Raw genomic sequence first — 17538 nt, 5'->3', positions numbered from 1 at the left:
ATTTAATTATACATTCCAATCAATTTATCTCTCTCAACTTCATTTCCGTGAAGCAGACTTTGGAAAGTTTTAGAACAACGGATTTGCAAATCCTCCATACATAAAATTGTTAAATCCATCTTTATAGTTTATACCAATTATTCCATGACTAGTCCCTGTAAATGTCAGCAAAACAATCCTCCAAAATACTGACAATAACATTTCATGAGACAAGACAAGAACAATATAACTCATTTTGTAAACTCCATATAATATGCTGGACGGGTGTTATGCTTTAAAAACTAAAAATTAATAAATAATACTCCTCTTGTCCTAAATGTAAAACCTATTTTGTAGTGTAACGAATCTCACATTTAGGACCAGATAAGTAATAATTACAAGAATAACAGAATATAATAGACAGAGCAGAACTGTTGCCTTCTTTTTTCTTTTTCTTTCTTTTTTAATTTCCCTTTTCATTGACAAACTAAACATGCTCCTAAAATTCCATAATTTTTGAATGAGAAATCATCCGCAGTACCCACCCCCCTGAAAACATTAGAGGGAAGAAAATCTTTGCATGATATTTCTATCGCTACTTCAAAAGCAGAAAATCTACAGTGGAGATCAAGATTATTATACAGAGATATCCAAGGTCAAAACTGGGAACTACAAGGAAGACGAAGGCTACAGTTTTGCAAAAATTAGTGAAATTATATCAAATAATCAATCTACAAAAATAGTTCAATTTCAGCAAATTTTACCTTGCATCCAACTTTTCGTCAATCAACAGCTAAATTCACCTTCAGGATAATATTTGGTCAATTCAGTACCAATTCTGTATATAAAATTGGAAATATCATGCATACTACGACCATCAAGATCCAAAAGTTCTTATGATGAACTAAACTATGAACAAAGTCAATCATTGCTAGCAATCAAAAACTGACAGTAACAATGGGGCATAGATTAAATGCCAGACACAGTAAAGAAATTTATACCACTCGTGAACAGAATAAAAGGTGAGGATATCAAGATGGCAATTTTATAACTACCATTTTACTACACCTAATGCTTCCCAAAAGAACCAAACCCATGTTGAGGATTTCTCACCAAGCTTGATTCATTTGCGTATACCACAAGATTTTAGGGAATGAATGAAAACATTCTATGTTGAAAAGTCGATTATTTATGGGGTTTTTGCAGAGGTAAAAGGCACCCCTTAAGGGATTTTGATAAAGAAAAATCAGTGTTATATGTCTCATAAGTAAGAAGATTGCTACAACAAAAGCAACTCCTGCCACTTGGCTTTAAAAGGTTTTAAAAGGTTTGGACGTTCATAATACAATCCCTTGAATTTGCTCGACCAGGTTTGACAAGGTAAAAGCATGTTTTTAAAGCTCATAGCCCCAGAAACGAAGCAAAGCATTTTCCCCAGAACACTGTAACTTGTATGAGAAGGAAAAAGAGCTAAAGCCAAGAATTTTCAAGTTCATAGCCACAGAAACATTGATATGCTAACTCTCAGGGACAAAGGCCTCCCTTAGTAGCAAGCCCCTCAGATCTTATTTTAACTTGTTAATAATTTGCAATTAATACGCATACTCTCGTCAAATACCATACAGAACTCCTCTTGCAATTCAGCCATCGCTTTTCTTAACCATACTGCTTCAAAACCTCTAAAGAATATGTCTCCAAGTATCTTATATCACCATGGCAATGCAATATTAAAAACAGGCGCGTTAATTTGAAACACTAATATCACAATATTCCTAGAGCAACTAATTTGTTGTTATAACGACTGTCCTACTGGAACCAAATTGTAATCCCAATAAACTGATATTACTGGATCCAGCAATGTATACATATTAAGAAAAGGCCCGTTACAATATGCTTTTTACTTGCCAAACACGTAAGAAGAAAGAATGGGATCAGGGACGAGAACTGAAAAACCAGCCTGGCTCTGTCCTCATCCCTGCCCAAAACTGTTGATGAACAAGAAGCCATAACAGCTACCCATGTTAGAAATCATGCCATTAATGACTCATAGTGATGTGCTTCTCCTTTTAACAAGGTGAAACAGCCCCTCCACTGGTTATGACAGATCATGATCATTTCCTATTACTCTTCTCTATTTCCATCTTTTATGTAATCTATTTCTTTCCTTCCTGCTGTAATTTTCTTTCCTTCTTTGCTGCAGACAAACAGCCAATTCTTAGCAACTGCTTCAGTAATTTGGGACTTGTTTGGATTTACGTTTACAAAATTGACTACTAGCCCAACTTCATTTTGCAAAATGAAGGCAAGGCAAAAGTCAATTGGTGCAATTTTGGATAAGCTTTTCTTAAGAGTCAATTTGACAAATCAAACTTGCTTGGATGTTATAATCAAAATGTATGTTTGGATGTGAAATGACTAAAAAGAACATCAGTTTTATAAAATATATTTACGTGTGTTGGTTATAACTTTAAGATAGAAATTAAACTAATGTATTATTTAGAGAAACATTTGTAAATGCTAACTTGATATATTTCATAGATAAAAATGTATGTGTATATATATATATATTACAAAACAAAAGAATGTCAAGTTTTTCTAAACAATATTCGATAACTAGTTGGATTTCATATGCTCAGTAAGTTGATCTCTAATAACGTCATGAATACGATTCATTTGTCTTGAAAATGATATAGTTCAATTTGACAAGGATACCTCACCAACTTAATTATTCTCTTGTTCAACTATATATTCATTTCCAACTTCTATAACTTCCACATCAATTTCAAGATTTCTCCCGTTAAATTATTGACTGCCATTGTTGCACAGATTATGTGAACCTCAGCACAAGCTGTGAGATTGCAAACTTCTTCCAAACCCCAAACGTCATTTTTATAGTGCAAATCTCAATTCTCACCTCAAGTCTGAAAGGTGATAGCACTCACATTTGTTCTCAATAGGTGTTGGATAGATAGCATTAACCAAATAATATTTTGCTAATAAACAATGAAAGTATTTGACAACAAGTGTGAAATTAATGCAAATATAAAATGAACTGAAGCCAGAAGAAATAAACTTTAGGTGAATGGAAAAAATTCATAGATGAAATCAAGATAGTAATATCAAGCACACGAGCATCATGTGCAGTACCTTCTTATCCCGCTAACATGAAAGTAAAGCACCTACCCTAATCACAGACAGTCATGATGTTCTATGTCGCATATCCATTTATTTCAATAAATTTTGGCTACACAGAAAGACTAACCACACATCATATCATATGTGAGTGCCACCAGTTGCTCCTATTGATCCCAAAAAAATGGCCAATATTGTGAATCATTTCTTATTTTTGCATGACATCAAAAAACACAGGATCACGTAGCTTGATGTTTTCCTTAGATAAAGGTAAGCACCTAGCATAGCATGAAATTACCTACTTACAGTTTTTCCTTAATGTTGAACTCTTTCTTGTATCATTCTATTATCTATTCCATGTCTAACAACATTGAAACCATTTTTTCAGCTCCCATGTGCTTAAAACCTTATAACCCATGTTCAGTCAGTTTGAAATATAACTAATTGAATATTTGTTTTTCCATCTAAAATATTTTATGACAACATCATAGATGCCCTAATAAAATTTCTTCGGCACACATAAAGTATCACATATTAACACAGTAAGCACACCTCCTACATGTGATGCCTTATTTGCACCTTGTGCGCACAAAGAGCCACGTAGAACTAGTGAACAAACAGGTAGTCACATGTCAATAAATTTTACAAGCGCATCCATTATACTGTCATGAAATGTTTCAAATGAACAAACATATTTTCAACTAGTTATGCTCTAAAATGGTTGAACATGGTTACAGAACTCTAAGTACAAGAGAGTTGAAGAAATGGTGCAATGTCATTGAACATGGTTAAACATGGAATAGGTAATAGAATGATACAAGAAAGATTTCAACATTTGAGAAAAACTATAAATAAGCAATTTCACATCACATTAGACACTTACACTATCTAAAAAAAATATATTAAGCCACATAATCCTACGTTTCATGAATACCATGCAAAAATAAGAGATATTTATTATATTGACCATATTTCAAAGATGCAATAGAAACAATTGATGGCACTCACATATCATGTGCTTCTAGTCTTTTTGTGCAGCCAAAGTTTATCTTGTGCAGCCAAAGTTTATCGGTGAAAAAACATATGCAAAACAGAATGTTGTGGCTTTATGTGATTGAGTATGTACATTACTTCCATATTAACTGGCTGGGAAGGAACTGCACATGAAAATGACACTCATTTATTTGACAATGCTATCCCAACTCTATTCATGAGTTTTCCCCATCAACCTCAGGCTTCCTTCAACTTCAATTTATTTTATATTTGCATTGTTTCACATTAATTGTTACAATAATTCGAATATTTATTAGTAAAATATTATTTGGCCAATGCTAGCCACCAATATCTATGTTCGTAAGGATACAAACTGTTATGTAATTATAATTCGTGTTATATAAGTAAGGGTAGTTAGGACATTTTAATATAGCCGTTAGATTATCATTTTCCGAGACTACGTTAGTTAGTTAGTTAGTTTCCTTCTATAAAAGGATGATTCCAGGATCAAACCGAGATGTACTGACTTTGAGTGAATTCCAGGATTATCCACCAAACTCCCCTGTTCTTGTTTCTCTCTTCTCTCTCTCTCTGTCACTCTTTTCCCTCTTTCTCCTTTTCTATCCTCCTAAAATTCAAGAACGTACCAAGTGGCATCAGAGCCACAGGTTCTCGGCCTATCCCTGCCAACCTCTGATTCTGTATGCCGGAGACACGATCGAAATCCAGCAACAAGGTTATGGACGAACGACTTCAAGCAGTTGAACAGCAATTGACTACGGTAACGACACTGCAAGAATCGGTCTTCCACATGACAACGCAACTTCAGGCAATGGCGCGAAATTTAGAAGAGGTCACCACTGTTCTCCAGAACCCAGAACAGCCTCGGCTTACCGGCAGACCAAATGGGAACAACAATGGACGATCGCGCGCAACCCAGTTTACCAAGATGGAGTTCCCAAGGTTTTCAAGGACAGACGTAGTGGCTTGGATTCTAAAGTGCGAACGATTTTTCGAACTGGATGAAACGGCAGCCGACGCGAAGGTTAAAATCGCCAGCCTACATCTTGATGATCGCGCTTTTCAGTGGCATATAGCGTGCGAAAAACAATGGGCAGGAAACCCACCGTCATGGGAGGAGTATGTCGCGCTTCTCAAAGATTGTTTTGGACCGGCTTACGAGTCTCCAATTGGCGATCTTCTGCGACTGCGTCACAAGGGAACTCTCGCCGATTTCAATGAGGAATTCGATTTAGTCTCGGCTAAGGTGGGGTTCAACGAAACTCAATTAGTCGACGCCTACTTAAACTTGATTAAAGAAGAAATCGCTGGCCCAGTCCGAATGTTCAAGCCCAAGTCCATGCGAGAAGCCAAGAGTCTTGCAAGAATGCAAGAACTCACGAATGAACGCCTCGGTGAGAAGAAGCCGTGGGATAAGGGACCCAAGATCGCAACACCTGTGAATTGGGTGGCACCAGCGTCACGTAACACGTCCTCTTGGAGTAAGGAGGGACATGCAAACAGTGGGCCCCATCCGAAGGGAAATTTCAATTCGGCCACGACTAAACCCCAATCTTTTGCCATCAAGAATTCTCCCAGGGTGTCCAAAGCATCGACCGCGGAAGAAGAGGCTGAGCACCGACAGAAAAACCTTTGTTTTTATTGCCATGATAAATTCTCCAAGGATCACAAATGTCCCCAGCGAAGGAGGATGCTTCTGCACTTTATTGAATATGAAGAAGCAGAAGTGGAAAATGACCCCGACCTAGAGCTAGTAGCAAAAGATGACGAGGTCACTCCTACCATCTCATTGCATGCTATCAGTGGGGTTGATGATGCAGATTCAATGAGACTACAAGGCTACGTTGGGAGACGTCCTATACAGATTTTAATAGACAATGGGAGTACACACGACTTCCTTGATCTAACTATAGCTCAAAAATTGGGTTGGAAAACTGATTATGTACATAATTCACATGTACAGGTTGCAGGAGGCAAGATGTTGAAGGTTCACGGACTCTGGAGGGACTTCAAGTGGAAGATGCAAGGATTGGACTTCACCTTTGACTTTAGGATATTGGACTTACATACCTATGATATGGTGCTGGGCGTGAAATGGCTAAAAAGCATCAAAAATGCCTTTTGGGACTACGAAAGGATGGTCATGTATTTCTGGAAAAATGACCAGATATGCAAATTGCAAGCGAATCCTCCCAATACGTGGCAGATCATCCAATCTCAGAAGGCTGAATTGAATTTTCTACAGCACAGCCAAAAATTTCTGGTGCATCTAGTTCAGGCTAATAACAGGGAGTTGGAGTGTTTTTCAGTTTCTAGTATTGATGAAAATGCCACTGCTCTAATTCAAAAAACGTTAGATGGTTTTCAGGACATATTCAGAGAGCCAAGGGAGCTTCCACCCCTTAGAGAGGGTCATAACCACCCTATTATATTACAGGAGGGCACAGATCCTATCAGCATTAAGCCATATAGATATCCAGCTGCGCAAAAGGATGTCATAGAGAAGCTGATTACAGAACTACTCCATCAGGGGTTTTGCAAGAGAGTTCTTCTCCTTTCTCAACACCAATTGTCCTAGTAAAGAAAAAGGATGGCTCGTGGCGTATGTGCATTGACTACCGAGCCTTGAACAAAAAGACTGTCAAAAACCAGTACCCGATTCCACTTGTAGAGGACCTACTTGATGAGCTTAGTGCAGCTCGCTGGTTCACCAAGCTAGACCTAAGAGCAGGCTACCATCAAATCAGAATGGAGCCCAATGACGTTTACAAGACAGCTTTCAAAACTCATTCTGGGCATTATGAGTGGCTGGTTATGCCCTTTGGCTTAACCAATGCTCCAGCCACATTTCAGGGAGCTATGAATGCTATTTTCAGACCTTACCTTCGTAAATTTGTACTAGTCTTTTTTGATGACATATTGATTTATAGTGCTACTTTTGCAGAACACCAATCTCATGTCAAGGTGGTGCTGCAAATACTAAGAGACAACACCTATTATGTGAAGAAGGAGAAATGTACCTTTGCAGCTACTTCTGTGGAGTATTTAGGACATATTATTGGCAATGGGAAAGTCTCCACAGATCCAAAAAAGATTCAAGCAGTCAAGGATTGGCCTGAACCCACAAATGTCAAGCAATTGCGTGGATTCCTTGGCTTGGCAGGCTATTACAGACGTTTTATAAAAAATTACGGCTCTATTGCTAGACCTCTCACTAATTTGTTGAAGAAGAATGGGTTTCAGTGGTCACCAGCTGCTAGTGGAGCTTTCCAACAGCTTCAAGATGCTCTCACTTCCGCTCCAGTGCTTACTTTGCCTGATTTTTCTAAACAATTCGTGGTGGAGGCAGACGCATGTGGATTAGGCATTGGGGCAGTGCTTATGCAACAGGGGCAACCTATTGCATTTTTCAGCAAGGGTCTGTCTCCACAGCATCAAAAGCTCTCGGTTTATGAAAAGGAACTAATGGCAGTGGTTATGGCTGTCTTACAATGGCATCAATACTTAGAAAGAAGGAAATTTATTATTAAGACTGACCAGCAGAGTCTTAAATACTTACTAGGACAGCAACTCAACACTCCTTTTCAACGATTTTGGGTAGCTAAACTTGCTGGGTTTGATTATGAAATTCTCTACAAAAAGGGGAATGATAACTCAGCAGCAGATGCTCTTTCTAGGGTACCACGGCAGCAACTACTGCAGATGGCATTTGATACATCTTCCCCTGAACTTCTGAATAAAATCAAAGCTAGTTGGACTCAGGATGATGCTGTTTCAGCCATTAAACAGCGGGTTGAGGAGCAAGACGGTCAGTGGAGCCATTTTTCTTGGGATGGTGACTTATTAAGGAGGAAAGGCAAGCTGTTTATAGGGGCTGATCAGGCTCTAAGACAACAGATTCTGGAATGGCTGCACACTAGTCCCCAAGGAGGGCATTCTGGTATTCAAGCTACCTACCAGCGTGTTAAAAGCCTTTTTTGGTGGAAGAAGATGATCCATGATATTGCAGATTTTGTTAAACACTGTGACACATGTGCACGGTGCAAATATGAGACCACTGCTTCTCCTGGATTACTACAGCCATTACCTATTCCTAGTAGGATTTGGGAAAGCATTGCAATGGATTTTATTGATGGTCTTCCTAAATCTCATGGGAAGGATGCTATATGGGTCATTATTGATAGAATGAGTAAATATGCTCATTTTATTCCCCTTTCTCATCCATATTCTGCATCTAGCTTGGCCCAATTATTCATGGATCATGTGTTTAAACTACATGGAGCTCCAGCAGAGATCATTAGTGATCGGGACCCCTTATTTGTGAGTAATTTTTGGAAGGAGTTTTTAAAAGTGATGGGAGTAGATCAGAAATTATCTTCTTCATACCATCCCCAAACGGATGGCCAATCCGAAGTCCTTAACCGGTGTTTGGAGACTTATTTAAGATGTATGTCTTGGGAAAAACCTAAAGAGTGGTGCAGATGGTTATCTCAAGCAGAATGGTGGTACAACACCAATTTTCACTCATCTACAAAGGCCTCTCCCTACGAATTACTGTATGGACAAAAGCCTCCTGTTCATTCCCCTTACCTACCTCATAATTCGGTACTAGAAGCTGTAGACAGAAGTTTTTCAGCAAGAGAAGAGATGTTAGCTATCCTCAAACATCATTTACACCGGGCTGCAAATATAATGAAACAAAAAGCTGACTCTCACAGGATTGACAGAGAATTTACTGTAGGACAATGGGTTTTCCTAAAATTACAGCCTTATAGGCAAATTTCTGCAGCCTCAAGAAGTTCTCAAAAGCTGGCTCCTAGGTATTTTGGGCCTTACAAAATCCTAGAGAGAATCGGGAAGGTTGCGTACAGACTGGATCTTCCTCCTGAAACCAGAATCCATTCTGTTTTTCACATTTCCATGCTTAAATTGTGTCCTGACCCCACTGTTAGACCCCGACATCCACCAGTTGATTTTCCTGAGTTACCTATCGTTCAGGAACCTGAGCAGATCTTAAACAAAAGAATGGGCAGAAGGAAGCAGCGCATAATCACTGAGGTTCTAGTCCAGTGGAAGGGGAAACCTGATGAAGAAGCTTCATGGATGCCTCTTTTTCAGTTTCAACAGCAATTTCCTAATTTTGTAATTCCAGATCCTTGAGGGCAAGGATCTTTTGAAGGGGAGGGCATTGTTATGTAATTATAATTCGTGTTATATAAGTAAGGGTAGTTAGGACATTTTAATATAGCCGTTAGATTATCATTTTCCGAGACTACGTTAGTTAGTTAGTTAGTTTCCTTCTATAAAAGGATGATTCTAGGATCAAACCGAGATGTACTGACTTTGAGTGAATTCCAGGATTATCCACCAAACTCCCCTGTTCTTGTTTCTCTCTTCTCTCTCTCTCTGTCACTCTTTTCCCTCTTTCTCCTTTTCTATCCTCCTAAAATTCAAGAACGTACCACAAACACTATCAACTAATTGGCAAATGATAGCAAGATTTTAATTATTATCATTCAAGGTGCACTATAGACAAATCTTTAGAATTTGAAAAAATAGGTTTCTAATCTTATGATATATGCATAATTCAAGTGTCAAGCACAAATACATAAAAAATTTGTGCAACAATGACTATACATGATTTTATTAAAAAAAAATTCTGGAACTGAGGTGTAATTCATATAAGTTGACGATGAAAGTAAAATTGAGCCAGAGAATAATTGTCAAGTAGGTGAAGCATCCTTAACAAATTTAGCTAAATCATCTTTAAGACAGATAAATTATGTTTGCAACATAATTAGAGACCAAATAGCACGATATCTAATTAATTATATAATATCATTTGGTTAATTTCACATTATTATGATTTGTGACTTGTATACATTTGCATCCATTAAATATATCTATTAATATTTCAGTATTAACATTTTTTTCCAATAATACATTAACTCTCTTATCTTTATAATTTTAATATCCTCTTAAAGTTATCAAATTATCCACATGATACATATTATAAAACTCATGCTTCTCAATTATTTTACATCTAAACTTGCTTTTCAATTACATCATCCCAAAAAAAAAAAAATTCCATTTTTGTCAAACTAACACTTTTTAAAAGTGCATTCAAACATAAATTGCATTACACTAATTGACTTCTATCCCAACTTAAGTTTGCAAAATACAATTGGGAAAAAGCCAGTTTTACAGTCATTAATCTAAATAAGCCCATAATTTTTGGGCTCAAATTGGCTTTGAAGCTTTTAAAGTTGCTTTTGGGATAACAAAAGTCAACCCGAAGCTCCTATTCTCTCCCTCCTTTTTGCTGTAATTATCTGTCAAGGAGTCTAAGCTTTTATTTTTCAACCTATATTCCGATTTATACCAGCTGAACTCTATCAAAATCAAACAAAAGAGTACTCTATATTATTTTTTCCCTCTTCTGCCCTAAGATGCTGAAATGCCTAACAGTACAAGCTCTATGCAAAACAACCAGACCACCCGATTCTAAGATGCATACCATTTTTTTCTCACTCGTACTCAATGGGAAGAATGAGTCAATAAATCATGTCTTAGAATCACGACAGGGAAAGTTAAATTTATGCTGAAATTTTCCGTAAATGATGATTCATGATTGCAAATCCATTCTCCACTTTCCATTGTTTCAAAGTACCAAAAAATGGTAAATCTTGCTGCTAGGTTCACAAATTTTGTCCACTACACAACCATGATAATTATACAACTACAATCAGGAATTCAATGAATAGCTGAAAAGATAAGCAATTTCTTTCTCAAAACAAATGGCGTACATAATAAACAAAGTTAATGCTTTGAAACCCAAAGGAAAAGAGAATTGAAGATGAATAATCAACTGCCACCATTCCTAAAACAAAAGGCAACTCTGAAAGCCACTAAAGCACATAAACAGCATAAAGAAAAATTGAGATTGTGGCAAATATAATAAGTACCTCAAGAAATTTGATAATTTCTAGCCAAAGACGCCTCCAGACTTTAGAGAAGACAATAACCGTATGAGGAAAAGAAGTGAACTACAGCATGTGACCATTCTAGCCGGCTACCTTTATTGCCCCCAATTCGCTGATTTTCGAGCTCTTGTGCTGCAATAAAATTTTTAAAAAAATGAAAAGAAAAATTCAATAAAGAAACAAGGAGAAGCCACAAGAAAATAGTATTGATGTACAAAGAAGGAAAAGCACCAAATAAACAGAAGGAAATGCTACAAAGGTTTTCACTTCATTACCTTACTTTTTTTGTGTTTGTGTACATCAATAATATCTTCATCTCCATCATGCTTCCTTTTCTGTAATCATACGGACGGAAAAAAACAATTGTACAGAACAATGTTTTCCCATAATTTTGAAACACAATAAAACAAATCCTCTTATTTCCTCTTCAAATGATGACATCAAACCAAACCCACGTCCTAAATTAGATCTTTATTCACAAGCAACTAAGGGTTGACGATATCAATAAAACTTAAAATTCATAGATAACCAAAACGCACAAATTTCATAAGATATTCAATGAAGAAACTAATTCATTTAATCATAATGTGAAATGACAGCATCAAGATCTAATACTTCAGAATTCTGAAAGAGAAAAAAGTATCAGCAGAGAAAAATTCCTCAACCTTTTCATGGTGCTTCTTGCCATGATCAGCACTGGAATCATGATGATCACTCTTATCCTTCTTTTTTTCCTTGTCTTTATCTTTGCTTCGGTCTTTATGACGATGCTTGTGCTTCTTATGCTCCTTGTCCTTCTCTTTGTCCCTGTCCTTGTGCTTTTTATGCTTCTTCTCCTTGTCTTTAGACTCAATTTTTGATTTTCCAACAGTGGTGGGAACCCCCTTCTCGGCCTATGAATAAGATGACAAGAACAATAGTCTATGAGGTATATAGAACAATCATGTAATGGCAAAATGAAGTTCAAAGTTTCTTACCGGAGGCAAATCAATGGAACCTGTTTCCCTTAGTTGAAAGGCTTCCTTTAGAACATCTAAGTCAAAAGGCCGTATACAAGCACTTGTATCTCTAGAAAAGGATGAATTTTGAATAAGCTGATCCAACTGCAAATTATCTCCTCTTCTAATTTCTGTGTCTCCCACGACATTGTAAAGATAATGTGAGTCCAAAATTGACTCAGGAAGTGACCTTTTGCAGAAAAAGTCATAGTGGGGTAGTAATTTGAAATGATTTACAAGATCTGCAGCCCCTGTCAATTCCCTCGGTCCTAATTGTTGAAATAACATTGTACGAATTCAATGAGAAATACGTTAACCAAAGAAAAAGCTGTAGGTGATTTCACCCATAAATTGTTAAAAGAAGTCAGATCAAGAATATTAGAAGGGTCCAATTCAAATTGGAAAAGCCAACACAATTAAAATGAAACAATGGATTTTAAGCAAAATGGAGAGGACTCATTAGACTAAGATAGGATTTAGCTTTGGCTGAAATTCCCAAAACAGATTCTTATGGCGTTCTATATTTACAATTTCCTAGAGTCTTCAAACAAAATATTCAAAAGAAGAATACAAAACATGAGAAAAAATACAGAACAATAATGATAAAATGTATTTCATGACCCAAAAAAATTGAGGAATTTCATTTATTATAAACATGCGTCACACAAAAATGCTTCAGTCCACTCATACTGTCAATTACGCAGTAAACTTGATAAGAAGAGCATCACATGCATAACCTACACACATTAATATGAAATTTTATGCTGAAAGTAAAAGGATTATGATGTACCTCTACAAGCTTCTACTTTATTTATGATATAAAAACAGATATTAAATAATAAGTAAATTAGAAAATAACTGACTAGATCCTAACCAGCATTGACTCAATAATAAACAAATCCTAATTGAGATATTTATAAATAACATCTTTATTATTTGTAACAGAAAATAAATTAACAACTCCTCAAAATTATGCTACACTAATTTCACCCACAATGCTATATTATATGGTACTCTATCAAAGGCTTCAAGAAAACTAAAAGCCTATCATACTCATTATAGCCAAGATATCCCCAATGTCCTCATAAACCACTTACGGCTGGATCAACTTCAAGTGAAGGGACGTAAGGATCTCTAATAGATCACACGAACAGCCTATTATCCCTCAAAAAACTTATTTACAATAAAAAGATCCTGTTCAAAATAAATCAACTAAAAGAATATTGAAAAGAAGAAAAAACAATTCAGGACAGCCAAAGCATCATCATACATATAAATTCAGACAATAAGAATCAAAACAAGATGCATTAAAGTACACACACGAAGCAAAGCACAGTATGACAAATGATTACCTCCTCCAAACTTCTTGCCTTCTGGATCCATGTGTCATCCTTTCATGATATGTACCATTATCAACTGCACTCTGTCATAAAATATTGTTCTTGGTCCATTAATTTTGGATTGCAAAAATAATGATAATAATCAGTTTCAGGATGTTTAAATATTAACACAAACAGATGTTATGAAGCAGAAGGAAAAAAAGAAGAAAGTAAATCTGTGGATTTGAAAGTAAATTCTAGTCTTGAAAACTACTTGATTCCTTCATCTGAGATTAATAGTCAGTTTTGCAACTGACATTAGGACAGTGAATATTCTTCTTTAAAAACAATGCTCTAATTGGTAGCTAGTCTGTTATGGACCTATCTTTTACTCTTTTGGTGTCAGTCTGTTGAATATAATATACATACAAATACATGCAAATTCTGACAGATAGTCCCCACGGGGGGGTCGGGAATGAGAGAATTTTCCGAATAGTACATCAGATATTACTCAAAGCATAAGCATCTATGTTATGTATTCATAATGCGTATTACCCATGCAAGGGTATATTAGACATTAGAGGTTAGTCATTAATTAGCTGTTAGGGTTAGTTAGTTTAGTTAGTTAATAGCCGTTGTATTTTCTCTTAATTCCTCTATAAAAGGAGTAATCCTCTGACACAGTGACTGCACTGCAATATTGAATGAAGTCAGGAATTATTCAGCAATTCTATCTCCCTGGTACACCCCTTCCATTCAATTGATTTTCACCCATTCATATACACATTGAAGATCTTTTAGAGAATATTAGTGATACGAAAAGAAATTTAAGACAAACAATTAATTTGTTTTGCAATTTTATAGGTAGCTTATAATGAACATCTTTATTTTACCTCTGGCGTGCTTGTTTAAAATGACATTTATTAGTTATTAAATTGTTGAATACACAAATCAGGTCTGTGGAAAGGAGTGGAGAACAAATTACCTACTTGAAGAATAAAGGCCCTCAAGATTGCCAAAAAGAAAAAAGAAATTTGCGCTAAACTGATAAAGGATCCCAACTTAGATTACAATATTCCATCCACTTAAACACACAGTGAGAGCCGATGGCCTAAAATTCAGAAAACACACACTGGGAGAGCCCAGACTTCCCAGAACGAGAACAGACGATTAAGCTGACTAAAACTAAGTTTTGCTGGTCCCCAAAATAAAAGCTAAAATTAAGTTTCATTGTCAGACAGCTAGAAAAAAATAATGAATCAAAATCCGAAATTGATTTCACCCGACTCAACATATGGCTGAAGAATAGCAAAGAACAAGAATAACAAAGAAGCCACGCGGAAAAGAATCCAAAATGGGTAGCGAAAGCGACAAAAAAAAAAAAACCTTACCAGAAGAAGTTTGAAGAGGAGGAGAATAAAAGTGACGCGGCGAAGAATGGGGGCGACCAGCTGCTGGCGGTGGCTAGGGTCCGAAGTCAGAGAGGAGAATAAAATACATTCAACAAATGCCGAGTCGATCGACTGGAATCAGCAATCAGTAATTCAATAATCAATAAATCATTTTTCCCTCTCTTTCTTTTCCCCCTGAAGCAGCACCATGAATTATATACTCATAATGATTTTTTTCTTACGGGTACTTATTTTGAATTTCTTAAAATCACTTTTATGCCATACACACTTTTATAATGCGTTTCATTAAAAACAATGGTGCTCTCCACCTCAGGTCCTAATTATAAGAGCCAGTTAACTAATTTAAAAAGATTAAAGAAGTAAGTTGAGTTAGTTATTTGTTCTAAATAGGTGTTGTCTTTCCTAAAATATCCTTGCTAATCAAGTGTATTGACTAGAACTATCATTGTTAGAAGGACTACTTTAGAAAAAAATGTATAAATTGTTAATGGGCATGCTAAAACAAAATCTAAAGTGTGCACCAGTTCTTAATATAAAAGTTAATTAACTAATTTAAATAAATTAAAAAAATTATTTAAATTAATCATTTATAATAAATAGTTGTTTTTCTATAAAATATCATTGTTAATCAAGTATATTGATTAGAAATATAATTATTACAAGGACTACCTCAGAATAAATAAATAAATATAAAAAATAAAGTGAATTAGGAGTCTTATATTTAGATATATTAAGGGTGTGTTTGGATGAAACCAAACCGTGGTTTGGAAAAGTGATTCTGGAGAATAGATTCTGAGGAGAATAGATTCTGTGAAGAATAGATTTTGTAAAAAAGTGATTCTGAGAAGTGAAAGTGTTTGGATAGTTGTTATCAGAAGCACTTTTTATATATACAAATTACTAAAAAAAAGACATAAGTTAATATGATAATTACAGAAAAATAGATTTTATGATATATTTTAATTTGAAGGAATAAAATTGTTAATAATATATTTTTTACCAACATAATTAATAATACATAAGATAATATAATTAATAAATAATTAATATGTATATATATTTATAAATATAAGATTAAATATGTTTTATAAAAAAATAACAGATACATATCATATAGACTCTCACACTTTCCCTTTTTTCTCCAAAAGCAAAAATTTTTTGCTTTTTCCAAAACTATGGTTTTGGTTTTTGGGGGGTGTTTGGGTGATTTATTCCCCAAACCATGGTTTGGGGTGTCACCCAAACACACCCTTATGAATAGAAGGTAGTATTAAAATTGGAGTAATGTCGTCCTCCATGACTATTATTTTGACTATTAATTGATCAAAAAAATTATTAAAAAAAGTATCAGAAATATATAAATGAAGAACCTTATGAAAAAATTAACATGCTTAAGTCCCTAAAATTATAAATAAATGCTAAGAGGTTTCATTGCCAGCAACAACACTATTAAGTAATTAAAAATATTATATTTTTGTAATAATATATCATTAAAATAGCAACACTTTAATATTTAACAATTTATATATTATTATTTAGGAATCAAATTTTAACATTTACCAATCCTCCAAAGGACTTTCAAATTTTGGATTAAGACTTATAAATTATTTTAATAATTTTTGGATAAAGATTTATCAATATTTGATAAGAACTTATGGGATAAAGGTTTGTCCAACACCCCCGATCTTTTTTCTTAAGTGCATATGGCACCATGATAATGTTTATGATAAATCTAACACCTTAATCTTTTTTTTTTTTTTACATCTAGCACCCTTATCTTATTTTTTTGGTACATTTTTTATGTTTATTTTTGCACAACTAGCAAATGCACCAAAAATAAGATTAGGGTGCTAGATATATCAAAAAGATAAAATCAAGGTGTTGGATTCACCATAAAAAAGTCCAATACTTGAAAAATAAGATCAGGGTAGAGACCTTTACCCAAACTTATAAATTATCACATTTTCTAACATTTTTGTTTGGATGGAAAGAAAATGAAAGAGGAGAGAAAGTGAAGAATAAAAATACACAGAGAAATAAGTTTACTCAATCATATAAGGGAAGAAGAGCAGGAGAAAGGAAAAATGGCAAAAAAATTTCTCCATAGGTGGAGAGATTTGGAGAGGTAAATGGTTATATTACATTTACTAGAAATAAAAATAGGCTAAGCAACCTGTCAGAGACCTGTGACGTGGCCTATATTTGGCTTGGCCAAACCTATTTAGAAATAGGAATAGGCCTAGGCTTTTCTAAAGACATGTTTTTCTTAAGAAGCCAAACCTAGACTCTTTTAAGCCTATCAGATGGCCTAGGTTTGTTATAATTTTTTTTGTATAGGTTATAATTTTGAAGCATTGTTTAGCGACATAATTATGTTTGAGGGTAAGATCCTTTTATGTTAGATCTGATTACAACGGTAAATATTTGCAACTTATTTTCTTAAAAATTTTGTTGGAGGCTTGACTACTTTTTACAGTAGACCACAATGGCTGTCTCAACCCCTATCTATTTTTTTTGTCAAATTAATTTAGAGTTGGATTAAGGGAGTAAAGTATTGATTATATATGAGCACCCATAGGCTGTGCTTTCACATGATGAAAAAGTGATGTGTTTTAATTTGTACCTCTCAACTCCATCTCAAATATTTTTTTTTTCTTTCACGGTTCCAGTGAAGTGAAAATATAGAGTCATATAGCTTTTG

At 35.1% G+C, this 17538-nt stretch overlaps 2 protein-coding genes across 9 annotated transcripts; one reads left to right on the top strand and one right to left on the bottom strand.

Moving 5' to 3' along the window:
* Positions 1 to 200: 200 nt before the first annotated feature.
* On the bottom strand, positions 201 to 14925 carry LOC114747323 (mediator of RNA polymerase II transcription subunit 19a-like). Of its 8 annotated transcripts, none has more exons than XR_003740371.1 (8): positions 14817 to 14924; positions 13459 to 13529; positions 12086 to 12375; positions 11774 to 12001; positions 11384 to 11443; positions 11091 to 11240; positions 744 to 2173; positions 201 to 528 (listed from the first exon to the last, which is right to left on the bottom strand). XR_003740371.1 is itself a non-coding variant. In XM_028935647.1 (6 exons), the coding sequence occupies exons 2-6, from the start codon at positions 13487 to 13489 to the stop codon at positions 11190 to 11192; spliced, it is 660 nt and encodes a 219-aa protein (XP_028791480.1). In that variant the 5' UTR covers positions 13490 to 13529; positions 14817 to 14924; the 3' UTR covers positions 10803 to 11189. The 8 variants fall into 8 exon arrangements, 1 of the variants encoding a protein (XP_028791480.1); XR_003740373.1 differs by having other exon boundaries at positions 744 to 782; XR_003740379.1 differs by lacking the exon at positions 744 to 2173.
* On the top strand, positions 4808 to 6703 carry LOC114747408 (uncharacterized). Its single transcript, XM_028935737.1, has one exon. The coding sequence runs from the start codon at positions 4808 to 4810 to the stop codon at positions 6701 to 6703; it is 1896 nt and encodes a 631-aa protein (XP_028791570.1).
* Positions 14926 to 17538: the final 2613 nt, after the last annotated feature.

The sequence above is a fragment of the Neltuma alba genome, unplaced genomic scaffold (genome assembly GCF_004799145.2).
Source record: "Neltuma alba isolate B1F8T4 unplaced genomic scaffold, ASM479914v2 tig00000874_pilon, whole genome shotgun sequence".
Classification (NCBI taxonomy): Eukaryota; Viridiplantae; Streptophyta; class Magnoliopsida; order Fabales; family Fabaceae; genus Neltuma; species Neltuma alba.
The sequence above is the reverse complement of the archived record's forward strand: the minus strand, read 5'-3'. Positions and strand labels throughout refer to the sequence as shown.

What these genes read in the sequence shown, in the direction of transcription:
- LOC114747408 (XM_028935737.1), top strand. Translation starts at nt 4,808, where the DNA reads ATGCCGGAGACACGATCGAAATCCAGCAACAAGGTTATGGACGAACGA.
- LOC114747323 (XM_028935647.1), bottom strand. Translation starts at nt 13,489, where the DNA reads ATGGATCCAGAAGGCAAGAAGTTTGGAGGAG. An exon ending in GTTCCATTGATTTGCCTCCG is followed by an intron (nt 12,002 to 12,085) that starts GTAAGAAACTTT and finishes TCTTATTCATAG; the next exon opens with GCCGAGAAGGGGGTTCCCAC. An exon ending in GCAAGAAGCACCATGAAAAG is followed by an intron (nt 11,444 to 11,773) that starts GTTGAGGAATTT and finishes GTATGATTACAG; the next exon opens with AAAAGGAAGCATGATGGAGA.